Raw genomic sequence first — 26,699 nt, 5'->3', positions numbered from 1 at the left:
AGTCTAAGAAAATTGAGAAATACATACGATAGTCAGTCTCTGCTGCTAAAATATATACCAAATAAAAATCCATTTTCACTTCTCATGCGTACGTCGTCGTTCCATTAAACCACATGAATAAAATATGAGAATTTACGCGGTAAACTTTTATTCCGTCTAATTGAGGGCGCAGCAAACGTGGCGTTAAATTCCGAAAATGTTGATCATGAATTCATACATTTTTATTTCAGCAGGCACACCATACCTAGCTGTCTTTTTCATTATAATTGCACTTAGGAACCACACAACATAAATCATACTGCGAAATATTTCGACCCCATGATTAAATAGTTCAAAGAAAATTAACGCAAATCATTTTATCGTTACCAGTTGATGCCAAACAAAAGTTAGAGAAATCATATATTGGATATACTCGACCTAAGAAATTTCGGTATGACTTTTTCTGAGAAATAAAATTCTGCTGCACTTACTTATTCATTCTAGTTAATATATGCAACGCGATAATCGTAAAAACACACGCAAAATCAAATTATTTTTTATGTAATTTGGCCTCAAAAGTTTGTTATCAATTTCGAAAAAAATTAAATTTTTACAAATCATTGATCACATCCAGTTTTTATCATAGTCAATTAAACAAACCCCCGAATGTTAGCACCCTAGAAAAAAAAGATTTGATTTTTTTAAAACCCTTTAATTAGTAAATTACACTTAATGAAAATTTGAGTGCAATTTCTATTTGCATCACTTCATTTAAATTCTATTCATTAATCTGCATTGCTGTATGCATGCTGAAGAAACCAAACGATAAAAATGAACGATAGTTCTGTCAATCTATTCACTGTGCGTTTTTAATTTAGCTCTATTGCAACTATGTGATGTTGGAGTACAGCGGTTTATTGCTTCTATAGTGGTAATTACCCATGAAATAATTAAAATTTTATGGCGCTCGGTTGTAAGTTTTCATTAACACGTTAATTGCGGTCTCGATCGACTATTTGTTATGAAGTGGCGTTTAAGGATTTCTTGCGATGACTTAATTGAATATGAGCACAATGGTAAAATTTGGAGAGCGGATATTTTCGCAAGGAAGACAAGGCATGACAGCGAGGCTCACTGAAGTAACGTTTCTTAGGTTTGTATAATGTTCCTCTTTATCCCAGCTCGGATCCCACAATTTGTCTGGTGTGGGCCTTGATGTAGATTTCATCCTTCATTGCAATGCAGAATGATTTTGTAAGCCACTTCCTCTACAGCTTCCTTGCGCGAGTGTTGGCCAACGTGTTTTGTGTGTCACTTTGGCCCGGTGCCTCCCCAACTTTTTACACGTGTAATGCAGAACGGGTCTGTTTTTTAGCACAAAACAAATAAAAGCTTTCGCCGGTTTTGCTACACTCTGAATCGAAATGTTGGATTGGCGCTTAAATTGGTTAACTAGCTGATCTTGCCTTTTTTCCACGGGAATGACACTTCCAATACCAACCTGTACAAAAAAAACGTAGCCAACATAGAGCGGGTCCAAGCTGACAGCTTCATAGATGGGCTCAAGCTGACAACCGAGTCGGATGTATAAATTGTTAAATTTTGTTAGTTTTAGTTTGATTTTAGGAGCCAAGGTTTTAGCATCACATAGCCAATGTCAGGCAGACAATTGATGCGAAATACATGAAACTGTGAAAATGGTTAGTTAAATTCGTTTTGTGAAATCGCTTTGCATTTGCCGCCTTTTTCATGCGAGCAACAAAAATGTGACGTCATATCAGCCCCCTGCTTTTTTCGGATCTGCGGTGCCACATTTCCAACCACTACCATCCTTCCATCCCTAGGTAGTCTGCCGCTCTTTGAACGTTTTACTCACTTGGGATACGTTCGAATATGCAATTCCGAGCTGTATACCGATCCATTTATAAGAAGCATTTGACTTTTCGAAGTGATTGCCCAAAATATGCTTGTGTACTTCAAAAATATCGAAGATGGCATATTTTGATTTCAAGGTTGTTTCTGTGATTTAAAAAAAAATGGTAAATTATTTTTTTCATGTTAAGAAATCAATTTTCTATCGTCCTTCGACATAATTTTGGTGCGAGTGATTGTTTTCGAGACGTGATTTTTTAGGCATAACTGCCATCATAATAAATACGAACTTTTTATAAGGGGTGTAGTGGTTAACAAAACGAACGACAGCCAAGTTGTAAGTCCTAGTCACTCACTTACGAACTATAACAGCCATCGACTCATTGACTTTGCCGCCGTCGTAAATATGACCATTCAAAGTACTTACTTCCGGCACAGCCTTCCAAATCAGTACATATGGTGATCTTCAGACCGACAAGAGACCGACTCGCAAATCGATCACGTTTTAATTGGTGATTGGTAATTGGTGGAAGGCACTTCTCGGATATCATCAACGTTCTAGAACTAAGCATAATGTAAACTTCGATTCTGATCACTCCCTCTTGGTGGTTTCAGGGCGCCAAAGACTGCCTCCTGATGCTCAACATCGTGCTAGAAGGTATTATGAAATGTGCGGGTTTTAACACGCGGGGCAAGATCTTTAACAAATTTATCTGTTTCGCTGATGACATAGATATTGTCAAAAGAACGTTTCAGGTGGTTGCTGAGAACTATACTTAGCTAAAACGTAGAGCAGTGAAGCTTGGATTAGTGGTGAATACGTCCAAAACGAAGTACCAGTAAGCAGGAGATACCCAGCGCGATCGAACGCGCATAAGTAATAGTGTGGTAGTCGACAGGGACGAGTTCGAGGTGGTGAACGAATCCGTATACCTCGGGTCGTCGTCGTCGTCGTCGGATAACAACTGCCTCAGAGAACTGCTCAGACGTATTCTTACCGAAAGTCCAAAAATGCTTAGTACGGTCTCCACAAGACCCTAAGGACTGGTAGGCTTCACTCGCGTACTAAATGTATCATGTACAAAACGATAAGAAGACCGGAAGTCCTCTACGGGCATTAAACGTAGACAATGCTTGACGAGGGCTTGGAAACACTAGTCGTTTTTGAACGTCGTGTGATTAAGACCAGCTTTGGCGTACTGTTCGGCGAACCCAGTATTCAAAAAGTTGCTAAAGCTGAAAGGGTACAATGGGCGAGATTTGTTGTGAGAATGCCGGACAACAACCCCGCAAAAATGGCGTTCGCCTCGAATGAGGTTAGTGCCAAACGCAGAGGTACGCAGCGTGCTAGTTGGCTTGATCAAGTGAAGCAAGATCTCGACAGTGCGAGACTCTCGAGAAATCGGAGATGGATAACCATAGACCGAGTTTGTTGGCTGAACATTGTTATGCAGGTGAAATCCCAATGGACAATATCACCAGGATAAGTATCACAACTAAATTTTAATCAATATTACCTATCTATATTGGTGATTTAGAAATGGAACATGAAATGCAAGGCGAATTTCATAGGAGGCCGATCACAGATACCATAAACAAAACAGGGTTTGTGGGTTTTTGGTCGCAATGCAAAGCTTCAGTGACATGTATAAAGTGGCATGTGAAGAAACTTGACGAGTTATCAAATTATTTTTTTTTTTGCTACCGAATGAGTCAGGATCATTTGGTAATTTTCTTTTCTGTCATTCGCTCTAGAGGAGGAAATAATAACAATCCTACGACTGTACAATTTAAGGCAGTTTACAAGCGCCTTATAATGAACAATAATATGTATTACAATGTCTGCCAAAGCACCAGAATTTCAATGCAATGAAAATTCTACACACAGAAGAAAAACCCCAATTTTATTTAGATTGTGCAAATAGGTGGTGCAGAACGGGAAACCCTATCCAGATCAGTGATCCTGATCAGTCTATTTTGGAAATTGCGAGTAATTTGATTGAAAAAACGAAAGATGACATTTAGTTTAACAACGCGGTTTCTATGGCGGCAGTTTTAGTAAAATAATTAAGTTAATGGTAAAGGTCAACCGCGAACAATGATTTAAGAATTTTTACTTCATCTTCATTAATGGGAGCAGTAAATGAAATGTAGGAGAGTTGTTAGACTCGGAAATATTTCAAACCCTCCAAAAGTCCAGATGCATAAACACATTTCAAAGCAGGATGAATCCAAGATTATTGATTAGGTATTGTCAAAATTCCCAAAATAAATCTAAAATCAACCTCTTGCTGCCTATCGGCAGATTGAGAAATAGATTAAAAAACTTCACGTATAATTCATCGCTCTCAAAATGTGTTTTGAAAGGGCTAAATCAGTTCTTTTCTTATTCATCAGTGAAGAAAAAAAAATCCATCTGCTGATCAATTCTCTGAAAACTCCAGAAGAGAACTATTGAAAGCTGAGAAAAGTGGTTATTCTGCCATGCCTGAGTTTCCTAAACAGTACTGCAGAAGAAAACATTCACTAAACAATAATATATACAGGGGCAATGGATACATAAAATTTAATCTGTACATACTTTTTGACGTAGGATTACGTCTTACGGCAAGTTTTGAGATAGGGTGTCATTCCAAAAAATCGAAAAATGCGAGCGTCACGAAAAATGAAAGGTTTTGAGCGCAAATAGCTCAGCGGTTTTCCAATCGATTTTCAATATTCTTACACCAATCGATCGGAAAATCTTCTAAGAGTTGACCCAAATGAAGAAAAGTATGGATATGTTGTACCAGAATTCTCGCTTCGTGATTGGTTGGAAGATTGAGAATTGAACGTATGCAATGTTACTACTTTGATAAATGTTACATACAACGCATGTAGCATGTATATATGTTGCATATAGCATGTATACATGAAGAATTGAATGATTACAACCATGAATACATGCCACTATCACTACAAAGAGACTTACGTAGTCCTGCGTCACCTATATATGCGGTCGTGTCTTGTACACAACCCCTCTGATTTTTTAGTTTTGACATAGAACTACGTCTTGCAATAAGGGGGGGGTGTCATTTCAAACTCACAAAATGGAAGTGTCATGAAAAAAATGAAAGTTTTAGAACGCGTATGGAAATTTCTATATTTTCATTTACAAAACAAGCGATTCTCCCATTTCCATCATGTTGCAAATTACTATATATGTCTTGTACCTAGTCATATAATGACGTCCCGAAAGTAAACGGGCTTGAGATAGTGCGCGACAATTTGATATCTTTATACGTAATCTCTAGAAAGGTCCACACGCTACAATCTGTTCATCGTGTAGCGAATGCAGCAAAATTATTATATGCTCCCAAGAAAGTTTAATTAGGGTATGGGAGGGTATTCCCAGCACGCTACTAATTTCGGCATACATTACCTTTTTTGGCTACACTTTCCCAAATAAAAACTTTGCCGCTATATAACAATACTGAAACAAATGAAGCACTCACAACCTTTAATGTGTTATAACTATTTTCGTAAAAATGTAAGTAATTTGCTAAATTTTGTTCAATAAACATCAAAACCACTGTTTTTCCACTGGCACGTAATTAGGCTGAAAAAACCAGCAGCAATCGCTTACGCGTATCCGCTCTTGATGATGACACCCAATTATGATCACGTTTACTTATTCCAGAAACTAAACAGCTGTGAATATGGTATCACAGAACAATTCTACTTCTTTTTATCACGGAAGAACACAAAAATTCCCTTCTGATATGAAAATATGAATCAATTTTCATTCACTAGCACTTGCAGCATTTTGTTTTAATTTCAGCATATGGTGCTCTAGTTACACTACTACCAATGTGTGAGGCCATTACTCCTGAAACTCTTCTATCTGGTTAACATACCTAGTAACACCACTTGCTTCTGGTGCTAGTATATATGTACGATGCTAGTGTATATGACCGATTCAGTGATACACTAGCGCCAGCAGCAAGCTGTTGTCACTGCAAAACTAGTTATCTTCAATGAGCCGGTATCTAGGCAATACCGACATGTTATCTATCGGAATCTCTTTTGATCTGTTTTTGAAAAGCATTTAATACCTGTGCTAGCTAGTTCGACCTGTCGGATTTAAAAAAAAAACAGAAGCACCAGTATAGAAATGGGCCCGATTTAGTCGCAGCGACCTCATCATTTCTCGCGACTATAACTCAAATTCAGTAGCGATCACCTTCGTCGACACTGTAGGATTGGGCGATACCGTATCGATACCCGCGATATCGATACCAGAAGGCTGATATTTCGATATATTTCATCGATACTTACGACGTCGATATTATGCTAAATCGATAATTTCATCCCGATACTGTTTGATAAAGCGGGATACCCAAGTAACCAAAAGTTCGAATAATGATGTCTAACGAGGGTTAAGCAGCTTTATGTATATTAATCTATGACTTGCTAAGTAACGTCACTTTTAAGTAATTAACCGAACTTTCAAGCTGTGTTGGGATCGCTGCATAGAACGCTAAGCAGCTTCGAAATAAACTGTCAAAAACGAAGAAAAAACTAAAATTTAGCAGCACTTCTATGTTCTATTTTTATACCGTGGACCCCCGTTCGTTTGGCCGTTTTTAATCTGAACACTTTTTAATTTGCACCCCGTTGGTTTGCACGACGTGCAAATTAAAAATGGTTCAAACGTCATGCTTAACATGACATCATTTGCTTATGCAGACAATGCGCATAAACGCGATTTGTTTGTACTGATCTAGCGTGTTTAATCTGTTTCACATTGCGTTTTCCCAGCGATTATGATAGAAATCCGATCGGAGAATGAAATATTCGCTGCTTCCAACTTCCAACTGAATCAAACCACCAAAACAATAACAAAGAGTAGGGCGACCAGTTCACACAAGTTCCAGCATATTTAGAGTTGCCAGTTGTTCAAATTAAAAACTAACCCCGTTAGTTTGCATGAGGAATCGTTCAAACGAGCGGGGGTCCACTGTACTTCTACCTAACTTCTATATTCGTTGCATTTGCCTGCTGTTGGGTTTGAACCTGGGTGTTCCGCGTTGTAAACCTACCCCGATCCACTGCGTCACCTTTGTCGTATACAAGCGACGTGAATTTTGCCAATGAGTTGTTCTTAAGTAAAAGCTCGTTTTAGAACTTGCAGCAGCTTTATGCAGCGCGAGTTAATTATAGAACATAAAGCACAGAGAACAGACTACCAGGTAATCGATAAAAAGTGTGTAAAAGGTTTTTATGTAATCTACGAGTAATCCTTCAATAGAGCACCCCTCGAGCAGTAAGTGGCAAACTAAATCTTGATGTCGCTGCCATCGCTGCTATGTAACTTCAGCACAAAGAAGTATTGATAAAGGTACATGGATATTTTTTGATGCGTTCGGCAGACTATTTCTGGAGGGCGCCACCGACAGATTTTACACACAAAAAATCGATTACTTCCTTCGAGCCTGTTAATCTGTTCTCTGTGCATAAAGTTTGGAGCCAGGCAATTAACTAGTAGTTAGATACCGACAGCATATGCTACACAACACAACACAATGATGAAGAGCATTGCATTCTAATTTATATTTGTATTTAGAAATGTGCGAGGATTATATTTATTCGAATAAAATAAAAATAAATTATCTCAAATAGTTTTAGATTCTGCTGGTTTGATCACCAGAAATTTAAACAAAAAAGCAACTAAAGTCACTTCAGAACTTCATGTAGCATCCTAATAGCTTTGAACAGTGTTGCCTGCAGTGTTCATCTGTACTGGAAGGGGCAAAAATCCTTTTCATCTGTACTTTTTCTTCCAAAAATCTGTACCATTAAAAATATTTATTGTACAGAAAAATTTGGTTTGCTAGCATTAAAAAATGCACGAGTCAAATCATTTATTTGTTTTATGATGTTTGAACATATCTCTGCTAAACTTAGACATAAATACGATTTGTTTTGTTTTAATTCATACTAAGAATTGCTTCTCTATTGATTTCAAGAAACAGCACTGAGAAAAAAGTATGAGTTTTTAACACTCATAAAAATCTGTACCTATCTGTACTTTTTGGCAAAAATCTGTAATCTGTACCGTACAGAATCTGTACCAAAAAATTCGAAAAAATCTGTACTTTTCCAGATAAATCTGTACATGTGGCAACACTGGCTTTGAAGTATTTATGAAGTACTCACAGCACTTCTTAAAGCATTTAGTTCCACGTATACTTGATATGCACTACTAATCAGCAAGAAAGTTCACGTAACTGAATTTGAACTAATTGTGAACTTTCGAGTTCGCGTGTCAAGTAATATTCGAACTTTTGGTTGCTTGGGTATGCAGCTCAAAAAATAAAAGCTAAAACTAGACCGGGAAATGCTGAAGAAAGCAATATTTTAGGAATTTTTTCTGGCGCTGTTTTCTTCAGGTATCTACTAAGCTTAATTCTCAAATTTACTTTATTGGAATTGACTCTTATGCAAAACCTTGAACAATGTCACTTACATGTTTAACGCTTATTGAACAGTAAGTGCATACGATACGCGATTTTCAGCAATTCAGAACTGACCAGAGAGCACAGAGAGTAGTATTGGGCGTTGACTGCATTAACAAAGACTTTTCAGCTTTTTACGCGCCTTAATAGTGGTGAATGACAGGGATGGGACAAAGATCGAGAAGAGCTAGAACCGGAAAGGAGCAACTCTCGGTGGAACTCTGCAGGAATTGCCAAGAACCGCCAGCAACGACACATCCCTGGATGGTTTGAGGGGTTTGGGAGAGGGCTGCCGGACGAGTGGATTGAGGTTGTGGTTTGTCCCATCTCGGATATATTGCTGTAATTACCGCAGCATAACGCTGGTCAAAGCCACCAACAGGGTGCTCTCCCAGATTTTGTTGCGTCGTCTATCCCCGGTGGCAGGAGAGTTCGTAGGTTAGTACCAGGTGGGCTTTATGGAGGCCCGTGCTACTACCGATCAAATTTTTATTCATCGGCAGCTCATCCAGATGTATCGGGAGCACAACCCATCATATTTTTGTGGATTCCTAGGCAGCATACGATTCAGTCGAGCGCGAACAGCTGTGGCAGGTGGTGCACGAGTGCGGTTTTCCGTACAAAGCGAGCTGTTTTTATTGATTAATTTTTATGAATCCCTTTTTTGTGTAGCATTTTCTAATCCCAGAATGCCGCCTTAAACAGTATCGATAAATCTAATATCGATGCTTCACGAACGATATCTCGAGGGTATCGATAAAGCGGGAGATTTGATATTGATATTCAATTATCGATACTTTCGGGAATTTTGCCCAATCCTAAGTGGACACTATATCAAACCATATAGAGTACGGAAGGGTATTTCCAGCCCATTAATCGGTAGCCTGAACAATATTCAGGAATTACATTGAAACTATATTTATTCGAGGCAAGATTTTTATACCAGTTGATAGAATAATATTTACTGAATATCGTCGTGTATTTTGATCTTAATAAAAATTAAGATCAAGATAATAAAAATTGAGATAAGTATTGTACTAGACGTATTACTGGAGTCAACGAGTGAACAAGGGAACTCAAACATATCGCTAGTGGAATTCGTTCACGCCCATTTTAGAAAATGTTAACCAAGTTGATGTCCTGATAGTAAACCGTGCACAGAGAAAAAGTGCTCTTCGGCCAGTTATATCGATAGATCAGTAGAATATAATCAAAACTGTACTACCGTTACTCGCATAACAGTCGCGTTTTCTTATGTAAACGGGACTGTTATGCCAGTAGCGGCAGTGTACTCTCGTTTGAAAACGTAGGTAACAGAATTTAACATTTTGTGCTTTTTAACGCAGATATTCTTGAAATGAAAAATCGCAATTTAAGCCCAATATCAGTTAGATGGTGATAATCCATTTTCATTATTATCGCTCTGATAACTATTGACATAAGACAGAGAACTATCCAAAACGTTTAAGATGCAGTGAACGTCCGGTTATTGGTGTACTTTTCTTTTCTTTAGTCAATTTACCTCAAAATACGGTACAGCAACATCATCAATAGGTACCTTCAAAGTATGTTAATAAATTCCAAAATAGGTATAAATTTTATTTTTTACAAGCGTAGGGTTGACGATAAATCCCTTATTGGCTAGTACGAAAATTTGACATTTGATCAACCTTTTCATATCTAGTAATCTTGTCTTTTCTATCTAAAAATTGATCTGGAAAGTGTCGAGCCAACCATTAGAATCTGATTTTTACTAAATTTTAAACCTTTCGGCATTTTGTATCTGTTTTTCGAAATACCTTTATTAAATTCACCAACATATACAACTGCAGCACGTAAGTGACAAACCTCCTATAAGTGCATAAAAAACCATGCGTTCACATTGCTTTGCAACGCAGCACGTGAACTTGCATACAATGTTTTACCTTGCATCCGATACTCAAACCACTTCGACCCCACTTACCTTATCGTGACTTTCCTCCAGCTCAATAATGCGAAACTCGAGCAGTTCATTCTGTTCGCGCAGTTCGTGGCTCTCGCGCAGCAAACTCTCCTCGCGCTGTTCCAGGTACTCAACACGTTCGGCAAACTTCGCTCTTTCCCGCGATGCCTGCGTCGTCTACAACGGACAAAAGCACGTGAACATAAACAACGCCCCGAAGGGAAAAGAAAAGCGAGAGTCGATCTCGTGGACGGGTGCAATGCAACCCCGCTGATACTGACCTCCATCAACTCCCGTTCGAGTTCGTCGATCTGTGTTTTGGCGCGACCATAGTCCGCACTAAGGAGATCGTACTTGGCTTGCATCCGATCCAGTTCCATCTTGATTTCGATGAGTTGACTTTGGTCCCGCAGCGATTGCAGATGGGCTGCTTGCTGCTGGTTTGGATGAGAATGGGCACGCCACACCTCCGGAGAGTTTGGACAACCGGTGGCTTGTGGACTTAGAGATGGCGGTGCCGACGATATGGCCGAGTCGGCATCCGAAACCGTCGACAGCTGTCTAACGGTGGTGGACATTGTCGTCCTTTCGATTACATTCAGCTCACTGTTGACTGTCGGTTCGGTTGTGATAGCAAAGGGTTCCTCCTTTCGAGGGATTAGTCTAACAGAAGCATGTACATCGTTGTGAGCTTCCATTGTTCGTGATTCGTGTGGCTGAAAGAAAAAAAGGTTTATGATTTTAATTGAATAATAAACATATGATTTCGGGAATTACCATAGACCCATTCCGGTCATCGCCACACGTCGTCGTTCCTAACGCTAACCTTAAACTGCTACTACTGTCACTTTCATAGTGATCATTCGTTGTTTGTTGTGGTCCACCACTGCCAAGGCCGCTGCCGCTGTCAGCGGTAGCGGCGGGACTCGATTCCGAAGAAGGAGAACATCGGGACTGATGTGACGGTGCTACCGGGTCAGCTTCAGCATCGTTCTTTCGTTCCAGCTCTTCGCAGACGGATTGGATGCTGTTATGGCTTGAACTTTTGCTGACGTTTCCGCTACATGGTTCGGACTCATGCAGTTGTCGCATCTGTAAAAACAAGAAGATGTAACTGGATTGAGTAAACGTTTTGTATGGTTAGATAAAACTATGTTTATCATATAAGACACATCACAATATCGCGGTTAAGGCGCTTAAACTCAGTTCGACATAAATATGAATATTAAAATGGAATGCAGCTATTTTGTAAAGAAAATTTGGAAAACATATTTTAACTTGTTATCGGACTTTTTAACAACAACCTTGATAAGACTAATAGCAAAAATATGAACATTACGGATTGTGGTCAACTGTGGTGACAGGAAGTACTGTCCCAACATACATTCAAGGTAAGTACTCTTTAAATGAACCTGTTTACAAACCATTTGCGCCGTGAAGATTGCAGCCAACGATTGTACCATCCCGTAGAAGCTACTGTGTTTCGATTGTCTACCTAGGCCTACTGCGACAATTCTTAAGGAACCGCAATAGGACGACGTCCCCTTGGAAGAGAAGCAAATCGCTCTCGATAAATTAAATCAAAAAGCTGCTGGACGAAACTGAAACTATCGAGCATCAGAACTACGAAAACTTTCCCAACCACCGGGAAGTGGCTACTATCCGGCAAAAACTTAACAAAATGTCGTTTTTGGAGATAGTAGGAACTTACAATTCAGGAACAAATCGGCTGCTGTTTCCCATTTATGAAAACGATCCAATTCCCATGATTGATTGGAAACCCGCGACTTGGAATTGCCGTTTTCTCAACTTGCAAGGGAGCACTCGTGTGCTCTTCGATGTATTGAAGAGCCACACGTTCGAAGTCGGAGCACCACAGGAGGTGTGCTGGAAGGGCTCAACTACCAGAGCTGCCGAAACACGCGCGAGCTTTCATAGCGATGGGTGAGATGCGAAAACGGGTGAACTAAATAAGTGGTGGTCAATCGAATGTTCAGGTTAAGAATCAAGCGCCGGTTCTTCAATATAACCATCATAAACGTGCACAGCCCTTCACCTCAGAAGTGCCGATAACGACAACGAGGAACGCGCAGTTGGAGGATGAACACAACCGCTGCCCAAAACATGATTTCTTACTTACTTACTTAGGTGGCTTGCCGTCCTAAGACAAAGCCTGTTGAACAAAATTTCTCCATATAACTCGGTTGAGGGCTACCGCTCTCCAATTCCTCGGACACCGAGTACTCTCCGCCAGATCTCGCTCCACCTGGTCTAACCATCTTGCTCGCTGCGCTCCTGGTCGTCTTGTTCCTACCGGATTTGAGGCGAACACCATCTTTGCAGGGCAGTTGTCCGGCATTCTTGCAACATGCCCTGCCCATCGCATCCGTCCAGCTTTAGCCACCTTCTGGATACTGGGTTCGCCATAGAGCTGTGCGAGTTCATGGTTCATCCTCCGCCTCCATACTCCGTTCTCCTGTACGCCGCCGAAGATCGTTCTTAGCACTCGTCGTTCGAAAACTCCGAGCACTCGCAGGTCCTCCTCGAGCATTGTCCATGTTTCATGCCCGTAGAGAACAACCGGTCTAATAAGCGTCTTGTACAGGGTGCACTTTGTACGGGGACTTAGTCTGCTCGACCGCAATTGCTTGTGGAGCCCATAGTAAGCACGACTTCCGCTGATAATACGCCTCCGGATCTCACGGCTGGTATCATTGTCCGCCGTTACCAGTGAGCCAAGGTAGACAAAGTCATCGACTACCTCAAACTCATCGCCGTCGATCAATATACTACTGCTCAAGCGGTGACGTTCGGCCTCGGTTCCGCTGGCCGGCATGTACTTTGTTTTAGACGTATTTACCTTTAACCCAATCTTTTCTGCTTCGCGCTTTAGTCTGGTGTACTGTTCAGCCACCGCCACAGATGTTCTGCCGATAATATCCATGTCATCGGCAAAGCAGACGAATTGACTAGATTTGTTGAATATCGTGCCCCGCGTGTTGATATCCGCTCGGTTCATAACACCTTGTAGCGCTATGTTGAACAGCAGGCATGAAAGACCATCACCTTGACGAAGCCCTCTGTGTGATTCGAATGAACTTGACAATCCACCCGAAATCCGAACACAGCAATGCGTACCATCCATCGTAGATTTAATCAGTTTGATGAGCTTCCTGGGGAAGCTGTTCTCGTCCATGATTTTCCATAGCTCTTTCCGGTCGATGGTATCATATGCGGCTTTGAAGTCAACGAATAAATGATGCGTGGGAACTCTGTATTCACGGCCCTTTTGGAGGATTTGCCGCACAACATGATTTCAAGATCGTTATCGAAGATTTCAATGTTCAGATCGGGCTTATAAGTCTTATCGCCTTTGCCATCTGCCAAAACATGGCCGTACGTAGTACCTTCTTCCAACATAGACTCCTACACAAGTACACTTGGAGGTCACCAAACCAAACAGAATCACAATCCGATCACGTCTTGATTGACTATTGGCACTTCTAAAGCATTATTGACGTCAGACAAAACACTTCGTTGTGAACAACATTCGTTACCGATATCAGCATCGATTGAATCTTACGCGACTGAAGCAGCCAGACGTCACCGTAAACCACGAGCATGAATCTGAAGTTGCGCTACCGGAAGAGGACGTGATGGACGAAGCCCCTGTCGAGGACTGTTAGAGCACCATCAAAACAGCAATTAGTAATGTAAGAGAAAGCTCCATCGGGTACGTGACAAGGAATCAGCGGAACGTCTGATTTGACGTAGAGTAGGAGAATGATGGATGGATCCGGTGTCCAACGAAAGACCGGTAACCCACAACCTAGTGAATTGGAGAAATTTTGTTCAATAGGTTATGTCTTAAGACGGCAAGCAAATTAAATAGGGTACAGGACGATATTTTCAAGCTATTAGGCGACCAAGACCAAGAGGGGTACCCACGTGTTTGCTGTGGTCGATGGCGTCTACATCTGCAGCTGCTATACTCCATCTAGGTGATCACCAGAGCTGTTTGACCGGATGCTACATAAGCGTACCGACGAGCTCACGGGCCGTAATCCGATTGTCATTGGAGGTGACTTCAATGCTTGGGCAGTCGAGTGGCGTAGCAGGTGCGCTAGCCCTAGAGGCCAAAGCTTACTCTATACTGGACGTTAGTCTGGCAAACGTTTGTTCCATTAGTACCTTTTGCAGGGAAGAACAACAATCGATCGTCGATATCACCTTTTGCAGCCCAACGTTGCAAGCCAACATGACGGGTGCATCTACTCCGCCGGAAACCTGCCCACACAAACTGGAGGGCATCGTGGAAGGGCTGTTCCCACAACACGATCCAGTGAGGTGGCCTCCGACGCCGTACGGTCAAGCGAATGACATCCTCATTCCGGTCAGAAGGTGAGAAGCTCATTGCGGTTGCCAGGGGTCTAAAAACGAAGAAAACGCCTGGTCCTGACGGGATTCCGAACGAGGCACTGAGAGCGGCGATCCAATCATATCATAATATGTTTAGAGAGACGCTTCAGAACTACCTGGAAGTAGGCGAGTTTCCAGAGAAATGGAAAATCAAAAGACTGGTACTGCTACCGAAGCCGGGAAATCACCTGCGAATCCCTCATCGTACAAACCGATTTGCCTACTTGGCACGTTTGGTAAGTTACTAGAAAGGGTAATCCTAAACAGGTTAACGGCCGCTTTGTAAAATGATACTGGGCTGCCAAGGACGCAGTTTGGATTCCGTAGGGAGAAGTCCACTGTCGATGCCATCAAGTCCGTCACAGAGAGTGCCAAGAAGCCTATGAGACAAAAGAGGCGGGGCGACAGGTATTGTGTCATAGTCAAGATTGATGTCGAAAACGCCTTTAACAGCGCTAGTACGGATGCGATCGTGCTAGTGCTGCATAGGATGAAAGTACCGGACCTTAAAAAAGTTAACAGCTGCTTCGAGAACCGGACGCTAGAGTACGACACGGCTGATGGGGCGAAGAAGAACAAAGCGACAGCGGGTGTTCTACAGGGCTCGATTCTCGGTGTTACGCTATAGAATTCCATGTACGTTGGGGTGTTGAGGCTCGAGCTACCCACTTGGGTCGAGATCACAGGCTTCGCAGACATCGTCCTACCAGTGGTAAGCGAGTTTCTACAAGAGCTGGAAAAGCTAGCATCGGACGAGCTAGAAGGAAACCAGTAGCAGCTTACAGGAAGACTGAGACTTTGGTCAATTTCCACCAAAATCCCAATATTGCAACACCTGGCGTTGCCGATATTGGTAAACGGCTGGATGATGCGGAATATAGACCCCATAGTAATCGTTAGCCTCTTATCCAGCAACTCCGATCCCGACCTCCTCGTGGTACCAACCGGAATACGAGCAATCTTAGCGGAGATCGGGTAACCAACCCCGGTGGAAACTAAGGTCGTATACTAACCGGGAAGGAGGGTGAGTCTCGGCACTATAAGATGGCAGCCCCATCGCGAGACCCGGTAGTGTTGCCCCAGTGCGGCTACACACCTAAATTAAATTAAAACTAACAACATTCAAGCATTTTCGGAGCGGAATATTCGGCATCGACCTAGGCGACGGGACAAGGACGACGACGGTGCGAGCGGCTGCTGATTGAACAGCTTGAACCCCGCAAACTCGGCATCGTAGCTCTGCAGGAAATCTGTCTCAAAGGAGAGAAGGTATGGAAGTTCCGTGGCGGAAAGGCCCAGTTTTACCAGAGCGGTGGCGCTACCAACGAACTGGGAACGGGCTTTGTAGTGTTGGGCGGAAAGAAGGATCGCATGATAGATTGGAAGGCGATAAATGAGAGAATGTGTGTATTGAGGATAAAGGGCCGTTTCTTCAATTATAGCATCATTAACGTGCACTGCCCGCACGAAGGTAGACCGACGATAAGAAAGAAGGGTTCTACGCGAGGCTGGAGGCAACGTACGACAGCTGCTCGTCACGGGACATCAAGATCGTCATCGGGGATATGAACGCCCAGGTCTGTAGGGAAGAGATGTATAGACCGGTGGTAGGACTCCATAGCCTGCACACCGTCCCAAACGATAACGGCCAACGATGTATAAACTTCGCAGCTTCCCGAGGCCTGGTGGTCCGAAGCACCTTTTTCCCGCGCAAGGATATCCACGAAGCCACCTGGAGATCACCTGACCAACGTACAATGCACCAAATTGACCACGTTCTCATAGAGGGTCGGTTTTTCTCTAACATCACGAACGTACGCTCCCGTCGGGGTACGGATATTGATTCTGACCATTACCTAGTAGCAGTACATGTGCGCTCAAAGCTGTCCACCGTATACCGGACACGTCAAAGCCGCCCTCCTCGGCTGAACATCAGGCAGCTAGATAACCCACAAGCTGCCGAGAACTACGCGCTTCCTTCCGAGGAGTTAGGTGCTTTAAATCTCGAAGATGGTTGGGGTAGAATTCGCTCGGCCTTTGGAGAGGCCGCTACCGCGGCACTAGCTATTAGGCCTCGGAGTACACAAAATAATTGGTTTGACGGGAATGCCAACAAGCGGTGGAGGGGAAAAAACTGCTTGGAAAAATTATCTAAGTATCGCCACTAGAGAGAACCTGGCCAAATATCGACGAGCTAGGAACCAGTTGACCATGATCCTGAGAAGGAAAAAGCGCCAGAAGGAGGACAGAGATCGTGAAGAATTAGAGCAACTATTCCGAACTAATGACACGCGCAAGTTTTATGAGAAGGTGAACCAAACTCGGAAGGGCTACACACCGAAACCTGACATGTGTAGGGACGAGGGAAGGAATCTAATTACAAACGAGCGCGAGGTGGTCGACAGATGGAAGCAGTTCTTCGATGAACACCTCAATGGCGAAGTCGCAGACAGTGGCGAAACGGAAATTAACCTAGGAGCGCCCATAGAAGATAGTAATGTCCTAGCACCTGATCTCCAAGAAGTCAAACGAGAAATCAGGCTGCTAAAGACCAATAAAGCCGCTGGGAAGGACCGCCTACCGGCAGAGCTTTATAAACATAGCGGAGAAATGCTAGCAAAGGCTCTACACTGGGTTATTTCGAGGATTTGGGAGGAGGAAAAGCTACCGGAGGAATGGATGGAAGGAGTGGTTTGTCCTATCTACAAAAAGGGTGATCGGCCAGACTGCTGCAACAATCGCGATATTACACTGGTAAACGCCGCCTACAAGGTACTCTCCCAGATCCTGTTACGCCGGGTGTCACCGATAGCACAAGGTTTCGTAGGAAATTATCAGGCGGGTTTCATGGGGGCTCGCGCAAGTACGGACCAAAGTTTTACTATCCGGCAGATCTTACAGAAATGTCGGGAGTACAACGTACCCACGCATCACATCTTTATTGATTTCAAAGCAGCATACGATACAGTCGATCGAGACAAGCTATGGCAGATAATGCACGAATACGGTTTTCTGGACAAACTGACGCGACTGATCAGAGCGAAGCGTTTCGTACGTATCTCTGGGACACTCTCGAGTTCCTTCGAGACGCGGCGAGGGTTGAGACAAGGTGACGGTTTATCCTGCATGCTGTTCAACATCGCTCCGTTGACGGCGACGAACTAGAAGTGGTAGAGGAGTTCGTGTATTTGGGATCGCTGGTGACCGCGGACAACAACACTAGTAAGGAGATCTAGTGGCGCATCCAAGCGGGAAATTGGGCCTACTTTGCCCTTCGTAAAACGCTACGATCAGGAAGTGTACGCCGTCGCACGAAGCTAACAATGTACAAAACTCTTATTAGACCGGTAGTTCTTTATGGACTTGAAGCCGTGACGCTGCTCACGGAGGACATACGCGCCCTTGCCGTGTTCGAGCGGAAAGTGCTGCGGACGATATTTGGCGGAGTACAAACTGAAAGCGGAGAGTGGCGGAGGCGTATGAATCACGAGCTACAGGCACTGCTTGGGCAGACTCCCTACGCACATCTAGCGAAAGTTAGCAGGCTACGGTGGGCCGGACACGTCGTAAGGATGCTGGACGACAGTGCGACGAAAATAATCCTCTTCATCAACGACACCGGCATCAGGAAAAGGGGGCCCAACGTGCACGATGGCTCGACCAGGTCGAAAGCGATTTGCGATTTCTGAGACGACTAGGAAATTGGCGACAAGTGGCCCAAGACCGCGTTGAATGGAGACGAGTGCTTGAAACAGCACGAGCCACCCCGGTTCTATGCTGCTGAAGAAGAAGGCGTTGCCAATAAGGTCGGTGTTTCACAAAGCTACATCCAAACAGTCCAAGCAAATGAGGATTACATGCGTATAAGGTACAAAACTTTTCAAACCGGGATGAACGGCAAAAAACTGTTGACAAAATCGCACTCAAACGCGCTTCACGATGATGTTGACCAGAAAAAGCTGCTATGGATGACGGTTTATACGTCAAAGCTGACTTCCAGCAAATCATAGGACAGAAGTTTTACACCGGGAAAGATAAATTCAAATCGGATGATTCAAAAAGAAGAAACTGTCATGTCTTTTGTCATTTTTGGAGCAGCATAATGAAAAACCACTATTTTGGCCGGATAAAGCTTCATGTTACTATTCTAAATTTACGTGTTGAAACGAATGGTATGAGGCTAATTCGGTGCATTTTGTCCTTAAGAACATGTACACGCTGAACTGTCTTGAACTACTTTGTATTGAAATTGGGGCATTGATGAAGTGGGCACCCTAAACTACTAAGGAGTTTTGCTATCAGAGATAAGAAGTGACAACGGAACTCACTTTCCTGGGGCCAGTTGCAAATTGCAGTAGCAAATTCCTCAGAGGAAACATGAACTGTCTGATACATTCATCTACTACGTTGGTTTTCAACCCACCGTCTGCTCCCTACATGGGTGGATCGTGGGAGCAGCTGGTTAGGTTCATAGAAGTTGCATTTTCCGCATTGACAACAAGCAAAACCCTGGATAGCGAAACCCTACTCACATTGATGTTCAAATCCAAAGGGATGCTTTATTTGACGGTTGTTCCATTGGAGTCAGAAACCCAAGAAGCCCATAGTACTAAACCTCTCACTGCTTCTGGATCCCCTAGGAGTCGTTAAATGGCCTACGTCAATTACTGAGCATTCCGAAGCTAAAAGAAATTTCCCTATAATCACGATACGTACCGCATGCTTTGAAAAGGCGATTGTTTACAAAGTTCAAAAATTGTAAGTCTTCCCTAAATGTCTACCAATAAAATAAAACAAAATTAGATCAAAATAAGTGAAAAAGTCAGTAGAATCTTAAATAAATAAAGGTTACTTTTGGTGAAATTTCTCGATGGTTTTGCACTCATAAAAACATCCTTCTTCGAAGGACTGTGTAAACACGCAAGCCATGTAAGCTTGGCATTACGTAAGCCGCACCATTTCCACTTTGCTCCGCTTCGATGGACCGAACGTGCACTGGCTGGAAGTAACATGCCCGCAGGCTGGGGTCGCAAAACATGGAAGAACACTCCGTCAATCCATGCGGTGATATGGCTGAAAATGGTTCAACCGAACTTTCACTTGACTCTGATTGCCGCCGCGAACAACAAGCTGAAAATGATCAAAATAAAAAATGCACCTCTTTTCGCTCTGCCCGGCTCTTCCCGGACCGGACGCTGCTGCTTGGCCGGGAGAGCAGCTGCGGCACACGACACGGTAATGGTGAAATGCAATTTTTCCCTGCAAAAGGAAACGTGTTGCGCTGCGGGAAGGGAACCGATTGAAGGCGAAGGCAGCACAAATTACGTGCCGCCGACGGTTTATGTTTACTGCTGATAGTTACCAGGCCATGTTCCTTCAACAAGCAAACAATTTCCGAGGACGTGAATGTTCGATTTTCTACCGATAGACTAACCCAGAGTTCACTTGGAAATCATTTTCTGCATTCCGGCTACCTCGCGTAAAGTGATAAACCAAAATTTTCAGTAATCCTTACAAAAAACTCTCATTTGCAAATTCATATATGATAGAAAAATGCCTCGTCCAGATTATCTCACTCGGTTGGTTACACTATCGGTGCGATTACTGAGCTATGTTGAAACCTGTTGAGTTGCCATAACAAATCACATCGGGACCGACGGAAAGCGATGAAAAGCGAAAGCACGATACATAAGTAAGTACCGAGCTAATCCAATCCATAGGAACGCTCGCTGTATCCAGTTTCCCAGCAGCCAAGTAGAACAACGCACCTAGAGGTAGCTATTTTCCACGCGGTCAATGCAGTGCAACAGCAACAACGCTTAGATGAGCTGCCTTATCGCACACGGCGGCGAAGGTGGCATCGAAGATCGAATTATATAAACGTCGCCGTCGTCGTCGTCGATGCCTGCCGTAATCTACGCTCCGCTCGACCGTTCGCGATAGTGCGAAAGAAATGTGGATTATTACAGATGCTGGCTGGCTGGCCCGGGGAGGGAAGTCAGCCTACGCACCTATGCACAGCGGAACGTAAGTGTTTGCAAAAAATATGCGCAACATGGTTGCAGTCCAAACTCAAACGAAGGAATATTTAAAGTATGTTTTGGAAACAACAAGTATGAAGATTCGCAATGAATTATACAATTATAAGTAAATACTGCTATTTTTCGACTTGAGTTTCAAGCTCAAATCGCTTCGAATTGAAATATGGCTGTGGTTGTGACCCTGAGTTTAATGGTCTCCTAGTTATGCAGGTCGAATGGCTGCGAAAAACAAAACTTTTCAATAGGATGTGTGGCAATAAAACCAGATTGCTGGTGCCACGGACAAGCTCTGGTTTGTAATATTTTACTGGAAGTAATAACGTTGGTTAATGCAGCAAAAAGCTCGTATTATGTTTCGTGCCGAATACCTACTGAAAGTGCATTTAAGTTCAATGTCTCGCTTTTTCGCAAATGATTCTCGCGAAGTGCATTGGGACAATTCTTAAATGCACTTGAATGCAGCTGCAATGCATGAATCGCTAGCTGGCATCATTAGCTATCTAATTCTAATTAAGAAATCTTGCATTGGGATGCGTTTATGTCGCCGTGATAATCGCAAGAGAGGAACATTGAAAAGAGTCTCTCAATGTTACATTGGATGTTTTGAAAAGTTACGCCAGAATTCGCCCATTAGCAACGAACACCAATTAGAGAGCTAAAAAATAAAATTAAACTGGCATATTATACTTCTAACAATGTAAAAGTAGGTAAATGCCAAAACATAACTACTGTTCTGCCTTAACTTTGCGAGAAATATAAAACTAGCAATTAGGCTTTTTAAGTAAGCACTGTCTTTGCTGTCCTTTTTAATGTACAATAATGCAGAGTTAGACAATTGAACACCTTTAGAAGATTTTTCGCTTTCAATAAGGGTAGGAAAACCAAGCTTAACACAAAGTGGGGTAATCCACTATCCATCGTTAACAAAGTTGCACGGCTTAGCCCCTAAAGGCGTAGCGCTCAATTAGGCAAAGGCGCTGGGTCCATGTAAAAGCTACAACTATAGCCGGTAGGGTTTCCACACTTTTAATTCGCGATTGGAACGCACTGTGGTTGTTATTGTTGTGTTGCCTATGGTTTTCGGGTCTTCCGACCAGTTAAAGGTTTGTCGGGAGGTTCTGCGTATAGCGCGAGGAAGCCGAGCGGAAAATTGGCCTATTGTCGGAGTTGGCGGGTTGCGAAACCGCGATTGGATTAGTGGGTGATTGAGGATTGTTAAAGTGATGATTATTATTATGTACCAACGTTGGATTGTGCCTCCGAAAATAAGCACCGGGAAACAATGCTGAGTAATAATGATTTGAAAATGGCTTTCGGAGTTAATTTAATAATTTGGAGGGTGTCACAAGATGTTGAAGTTGTAATGAGTTTCATTTTATTGAACCCGGGCTATTCTATTGACAGAAACTTCCTTAATTTCAATAAAATACTATTTATATGCATATCTACATATGCCCATCTTTCTTTTACTTTTTCCTCAAGCTATGTCCCATTTTTAACTCAAAAACTCTAAAAGTTGATAACGTTGATACGTTGAAAAAGATTGAGATCTATGTTCGCCATGTTGAATTTTATCAAAAAATCGCCATTTTTGCCATGATCCCTCCAACCGATTTAAATTTTAAGACCACCTTCGAAAAGCTGAGAAAAAACTACAAGGTATATAGCCCTAAGGGTTGTACGAAAGGGTGACGAAGGACTATATCAGTTCATTAGATAAAAATCTAATGGATTCATTGCTGGCATATGTATGTGTATAAGAATCTGTGAGTGCCATTGTTTAAGTGAGTGTTTAAAAGAGATGAGCGAAATATTCAGATTCAATGCTTCATTGAATGCAATGGTGGCTTTGAAAATACGAGGACGTGGGTTCATAAGCACAACGCCTGCAACCTTTGAGACACAGATTTTTCTTTTAAACATCACTTTCTTTTGTACATCATGAAGGTTGAAATATTAATGAATGACCAGCCCACAGATTATTGTATTAAATATGATTATGCGTAGCTTGACATGTTTCATTTATCTTACTTTAACTAGCTTGAGGCCCTTAAAAGGGCATTGGTTACAAATAACATTAAAGCCAAAGCACGTTCAACGTAAATATGACGTGCCATTCGAATGTCCTTCTCTTTTGACATGAACGGCAACAGGCACGTAGGTTAGCGGCGTCGATACACTGTCTTTTACTTCGAGAAGGTTTTACTAGTTTACTTTCACAACTTACCGCTTGCTACATGGCAGAAAATATGGCACATACGCAAAACTTTCTGCTTTATTTCTATGAGAGTCCTTATCTTCCTACCACAGGGGCAGCTAGCTCTTAGGGGCGCCATAAAGGGCCTGCATTTCAGTAAACTATTAGCATTGCATTAAAAATCTGGACTGAGCTATTTTTCATGCCACGTTATCAGTTGATTTTCATGCAGCAGCCATGGCGAAAACAGCTACGCTCAGTGCATTGTTCGTACTGCCAGCTTCACCTCGCAGCGAAGAAGTTGGACATGGTGAAGCATTTCGTATTCGTATTCGAAGTATTCGCTGAATAGAACCAACCTGGCAATTACAACTTCGCGATCGCCAATTCTGCCAACGTTCCCCAACTGCTACCATTTTTTCATCGGTATCCGAAATTAGTCCATTTTTCAATACATACATTAAGTGCAACAAAGTATTGGATAAAGGGCGAATACGAAAAAATGATAAACCTGGAAGGAACACTGAGTTGGAGAAAAGGGGGCGTCAAATTAGTTTTCCGCCAAGGACGCGCCAATGTCACGCTACGGCTCTGCACAGGGGTGAGGGGCCTCAAACCACCATAAAATAAATTCATGTCTCCAAAAACACTGACATGCCAAATTTGGTTCCATTTGCTTGAATAGTTCTAGAGTTATAAGGAAATTTGTATTTCATTTGTATGGCAGCCCCCTTCTTAGAAGGGGAAGGGATCTCAGTACACCATAGAAAAAAATCCTACCTTCTGAAACCCCTACATGCCAAATTTGGTTCCATTTGCTTGATTAGTTCTAGAGTTTTGAGCAAATTTGTGTCTCATTTGTATAGGAGCCCCCCCCTCTTACGCCCTCCTTAAAATTGCTCTCCTACCCCCTCCATAAAATTGCTGGTCATTTTATCTATCCAACGATATATAAATCGTTCAGTAGTTTAGTAGTTATTAGTATTTGAAATGTTTCATTCAAACGTTACACTTCTATTTTCGTTTTCACAAAGTGCTACCTAGTCCCAGTATAGTAAACAAAGACGTAGTCCTACGTCAAAATTTTAGTCGTTTATGTCCCCTTAACGGAAATCGTTTATACACCCGAAAGTTACATTAGACTGTGTTGTGATTACTAAGTCGTGTATCACAGATCTCTCTATGTAAACCATTCGCTCTGTATAAAATGTGATGTATTGTTCCTCAGGGAAGTAACCTGAGACCGTTGCTGTTTCTTTTGAGTTTCATTGACATTTGACTTAACTGGCTGTATTCTCAACTAGGCTGATGATATGAAATATCGCACAAACTGTTACAGTCCGTATTGATTTGCAATGGGTATTTTGACTGTTTTCCTAACTTCGTTATTATGGAACTATACAGCATCTGGATAATTCACTAGAATCACAACTCCGCTTGGAATCACTATTCTCACATCAGAGCACAGCAACGGGTCACACGCCATCGTTAGTTGTTAGTTTTTTTACCATAGCTCAGGATTTCTTTTAAATTATAGTCACTCTAACAGCTTGGGTCGTTCATGACTTCTGCGGGGTTGGGATTTGAACCAGGGTCCTCGGCGTAAGAGGCGTGAATGCTAACCTCTACATCGGGATTGACCCCAGCTCAGGAATGGAAAAACACCAACGTGAAATTTTTATCACAAAAAGATTAGGAATTTACGTACGAGAAAAAAAGCTCCATATGCCGGTATTAAAATATGACCAATTTTACGTTCAATTTCAACTCTGACTTCAAGTCCAATTTTAGGTCCTCTTTCAAGTTCATTTTCTAGTTTAATTGATGTCCAATTTAAAGCTCGTTTAAAGAAAAATACAAATTTCATTTCAAGTCCGAAAAAACACCTTCTTGTCTAATTTTTGATTTCCAATTTGGATCTCCGTCTTTTAGCTTTTGAATTTTGAATGTAGAATTTTGAGTTGACATTTGGTTTGTCTTGGCTTTTAAAGGTTGTTTTTTGCTTTTTGAATTTTAGGCTTCGAGTTTTAGTTTCTTGAGTTTTGAGTGTTTACTTTTGGGTAAAAACTTGATTTTTGAATTTTCGATTCTGATGTTTAATACTTGATTTGATTTTTTTTCACGAGAACGGTTTTCCGGATAAATAGACGCGGCTGATCAAAACCACCCTGAAACGTAGTGAAGTGTTACACATGCGTGTTTCAGAGGCACTCTCGAGCCTTTTGGAGTCACGCAGAGGGTTGCGGCAAGGGGATGGATCGTTCAGCATGTTATTCAACATCGCTATTGGAGCTGTGATCCAGTGAGCAAACCGTAAATCAAACCGGTAGTCCTCTACGGATTTGAGACAACAACTTTACTTCCGGAAGACATACGTGCACTTGCCGTATTTGAACAAAACGTGTTGTGGACTATTTTTGGCGGAGAGCAAACAGTTAGCGGAGAGTGGCGGAGGCCACCACGAACCATGAGCTGAAGGTACTACTTGAATAGATTTCCATCGTACACCAGGCGAAAGATGGGAGACTGACTACGGTGAGCTGGCCACGTCACAAGGATGCCGAACGGCTGGCAGGGAAGTCCGTTCTCTTCAAAGGGACCCAACGTGCTAAATGGTTCGACCAGATTAAAGACGCTTAACGATTTAACGACGAGTAGCCCACGGCCGAGTACAGTGGAAAGGAATTCCTGATACGGTAAGAGCCACCCCGGCTCTCGACTGGTAGAAAGAAAGAAGAGCATAAACCCATGTTAAAGTCCCTTCCCAAGCAGCACACTTTTGTCCATTCTTGTTGTAGTAACTCAGATACGACTGAAATTAGTCACATTTCGGTTGTCACAACTGGTTTGTAACAACTTTGCTAATAGGGTTTGGCCTTGAATGGTTTGATTCTACTAAGGTTCAAACCCATGACCGCTCACTTATCAAAGCAGACTCAGCTGCTGCAGAGTAACCTTGCGGTGTATGTTTACGAGTATCTATTACCTCCTGCTTGGCTCACTAAAACAGTGAGCAGGTGCTCTACGGTTACCGGTCGTGAGACTCAGATCTTTCAGTCGTTTCTTGTTGCTGAGTAAATTAGCCAAAATGCAATCGCAGAAGGCACATAATTATCACGACATTCGAGCTCTTAGTAAATGTTTAAGGCAAAATGTGAATATCAATCAATTTTAGATTTTTCTGCCTTGTGCAAACTGTGTAGGAAGTAATTATTTATAGCAGAGCAACACTTGTCATCGTGGTTTTTATCGATAAAATAATTTTATGGTCGAATTGGCCGATCAATTTCACAGCATAATTTAGTCACAGACAAACAGACATATCTCTTGAAAGAAACATCAACAAAAATTATCGTACCTCACATTTAGCCTGAACACTAGCACCATCTATGATCGACATTCCCAAATGTCAATTAGCAACAGGAGTATCCCTCGAAGTAGCAAGTATTTTTTATGGGGAATTCTCCTTCTTTTGTCAAAAAGCGCCACTCTGACCAAAACGGAGACATTCCCAACTAAGTCCAAAATTGAAATGATGGTTTAATCGGTACGAAGAATGGAAAACGAGTGTTATGTCTGTTTGTCTGTGATTTAGTTGTGTCTAATTTCAATTGAATACAGAAATCTTTAGAAAGTTGTTTGGTTTAGTAAGCTAACTCTAACAAACCCTAGAACAATATTGGTTGACACACACACCCCAAGTAAAGTTCGACCTGAGCATGCGGCTGAACCGATGCTACAATGTGTTCATA

General features: G+C 42.3%; 1 protein-coding gene across 1 annotated transcript in view; it reads right to left on the bottom strand.

The window, feature by feature from the left end:
• The window catches only part of LOC128741666 (putative leucine-rich repeat-containing protein DDB_G0290503), a 319,098-nt gene that overhangs the window by 66,360 nt on the left and 226,039 nt on the right, over positions 1 to 26,699 (bottom strand). Inside the window, exons 5-7 of the mRNA XM_053837625.1 lie at positions 11,068 to 11,382; positions 10,572 to 11,006; positions 10,312 to 10,467 (exon numbers count right to left, since the gene is read on the bottom strand). Coding sequence (XP_053693600.1) covers positions 10,312 to 10,467; positions 10,572 to 11,006; positions 11,068 to 11,382 — 906 coding nt within the window. The remainder of the gene's footprint in view (positions 1 to 10,311; positions 10,468 to 10,571; positions 11,007 to 11,067; positions 11,383 to 26,699) is intronic.

The sequence above is a fragment of the Sabethes cyaneus genome, chromosome 3, assembly GCF_943734655.1.
Source record: "Sabethes cyaneus chromosome 3, idSabCyanKW18_F2, whole genome shotgun sequence".
NCBI lineage: Eukaryota > Metazoa > Arthropoda > Insecta > Diptera > Culicidae > Sabethes > Sabethes cyaneus.
Note: the sequence above shows the minus strand (reverse complement) of the source record. Positions and strands in the feature narration are given on the sequence as shown.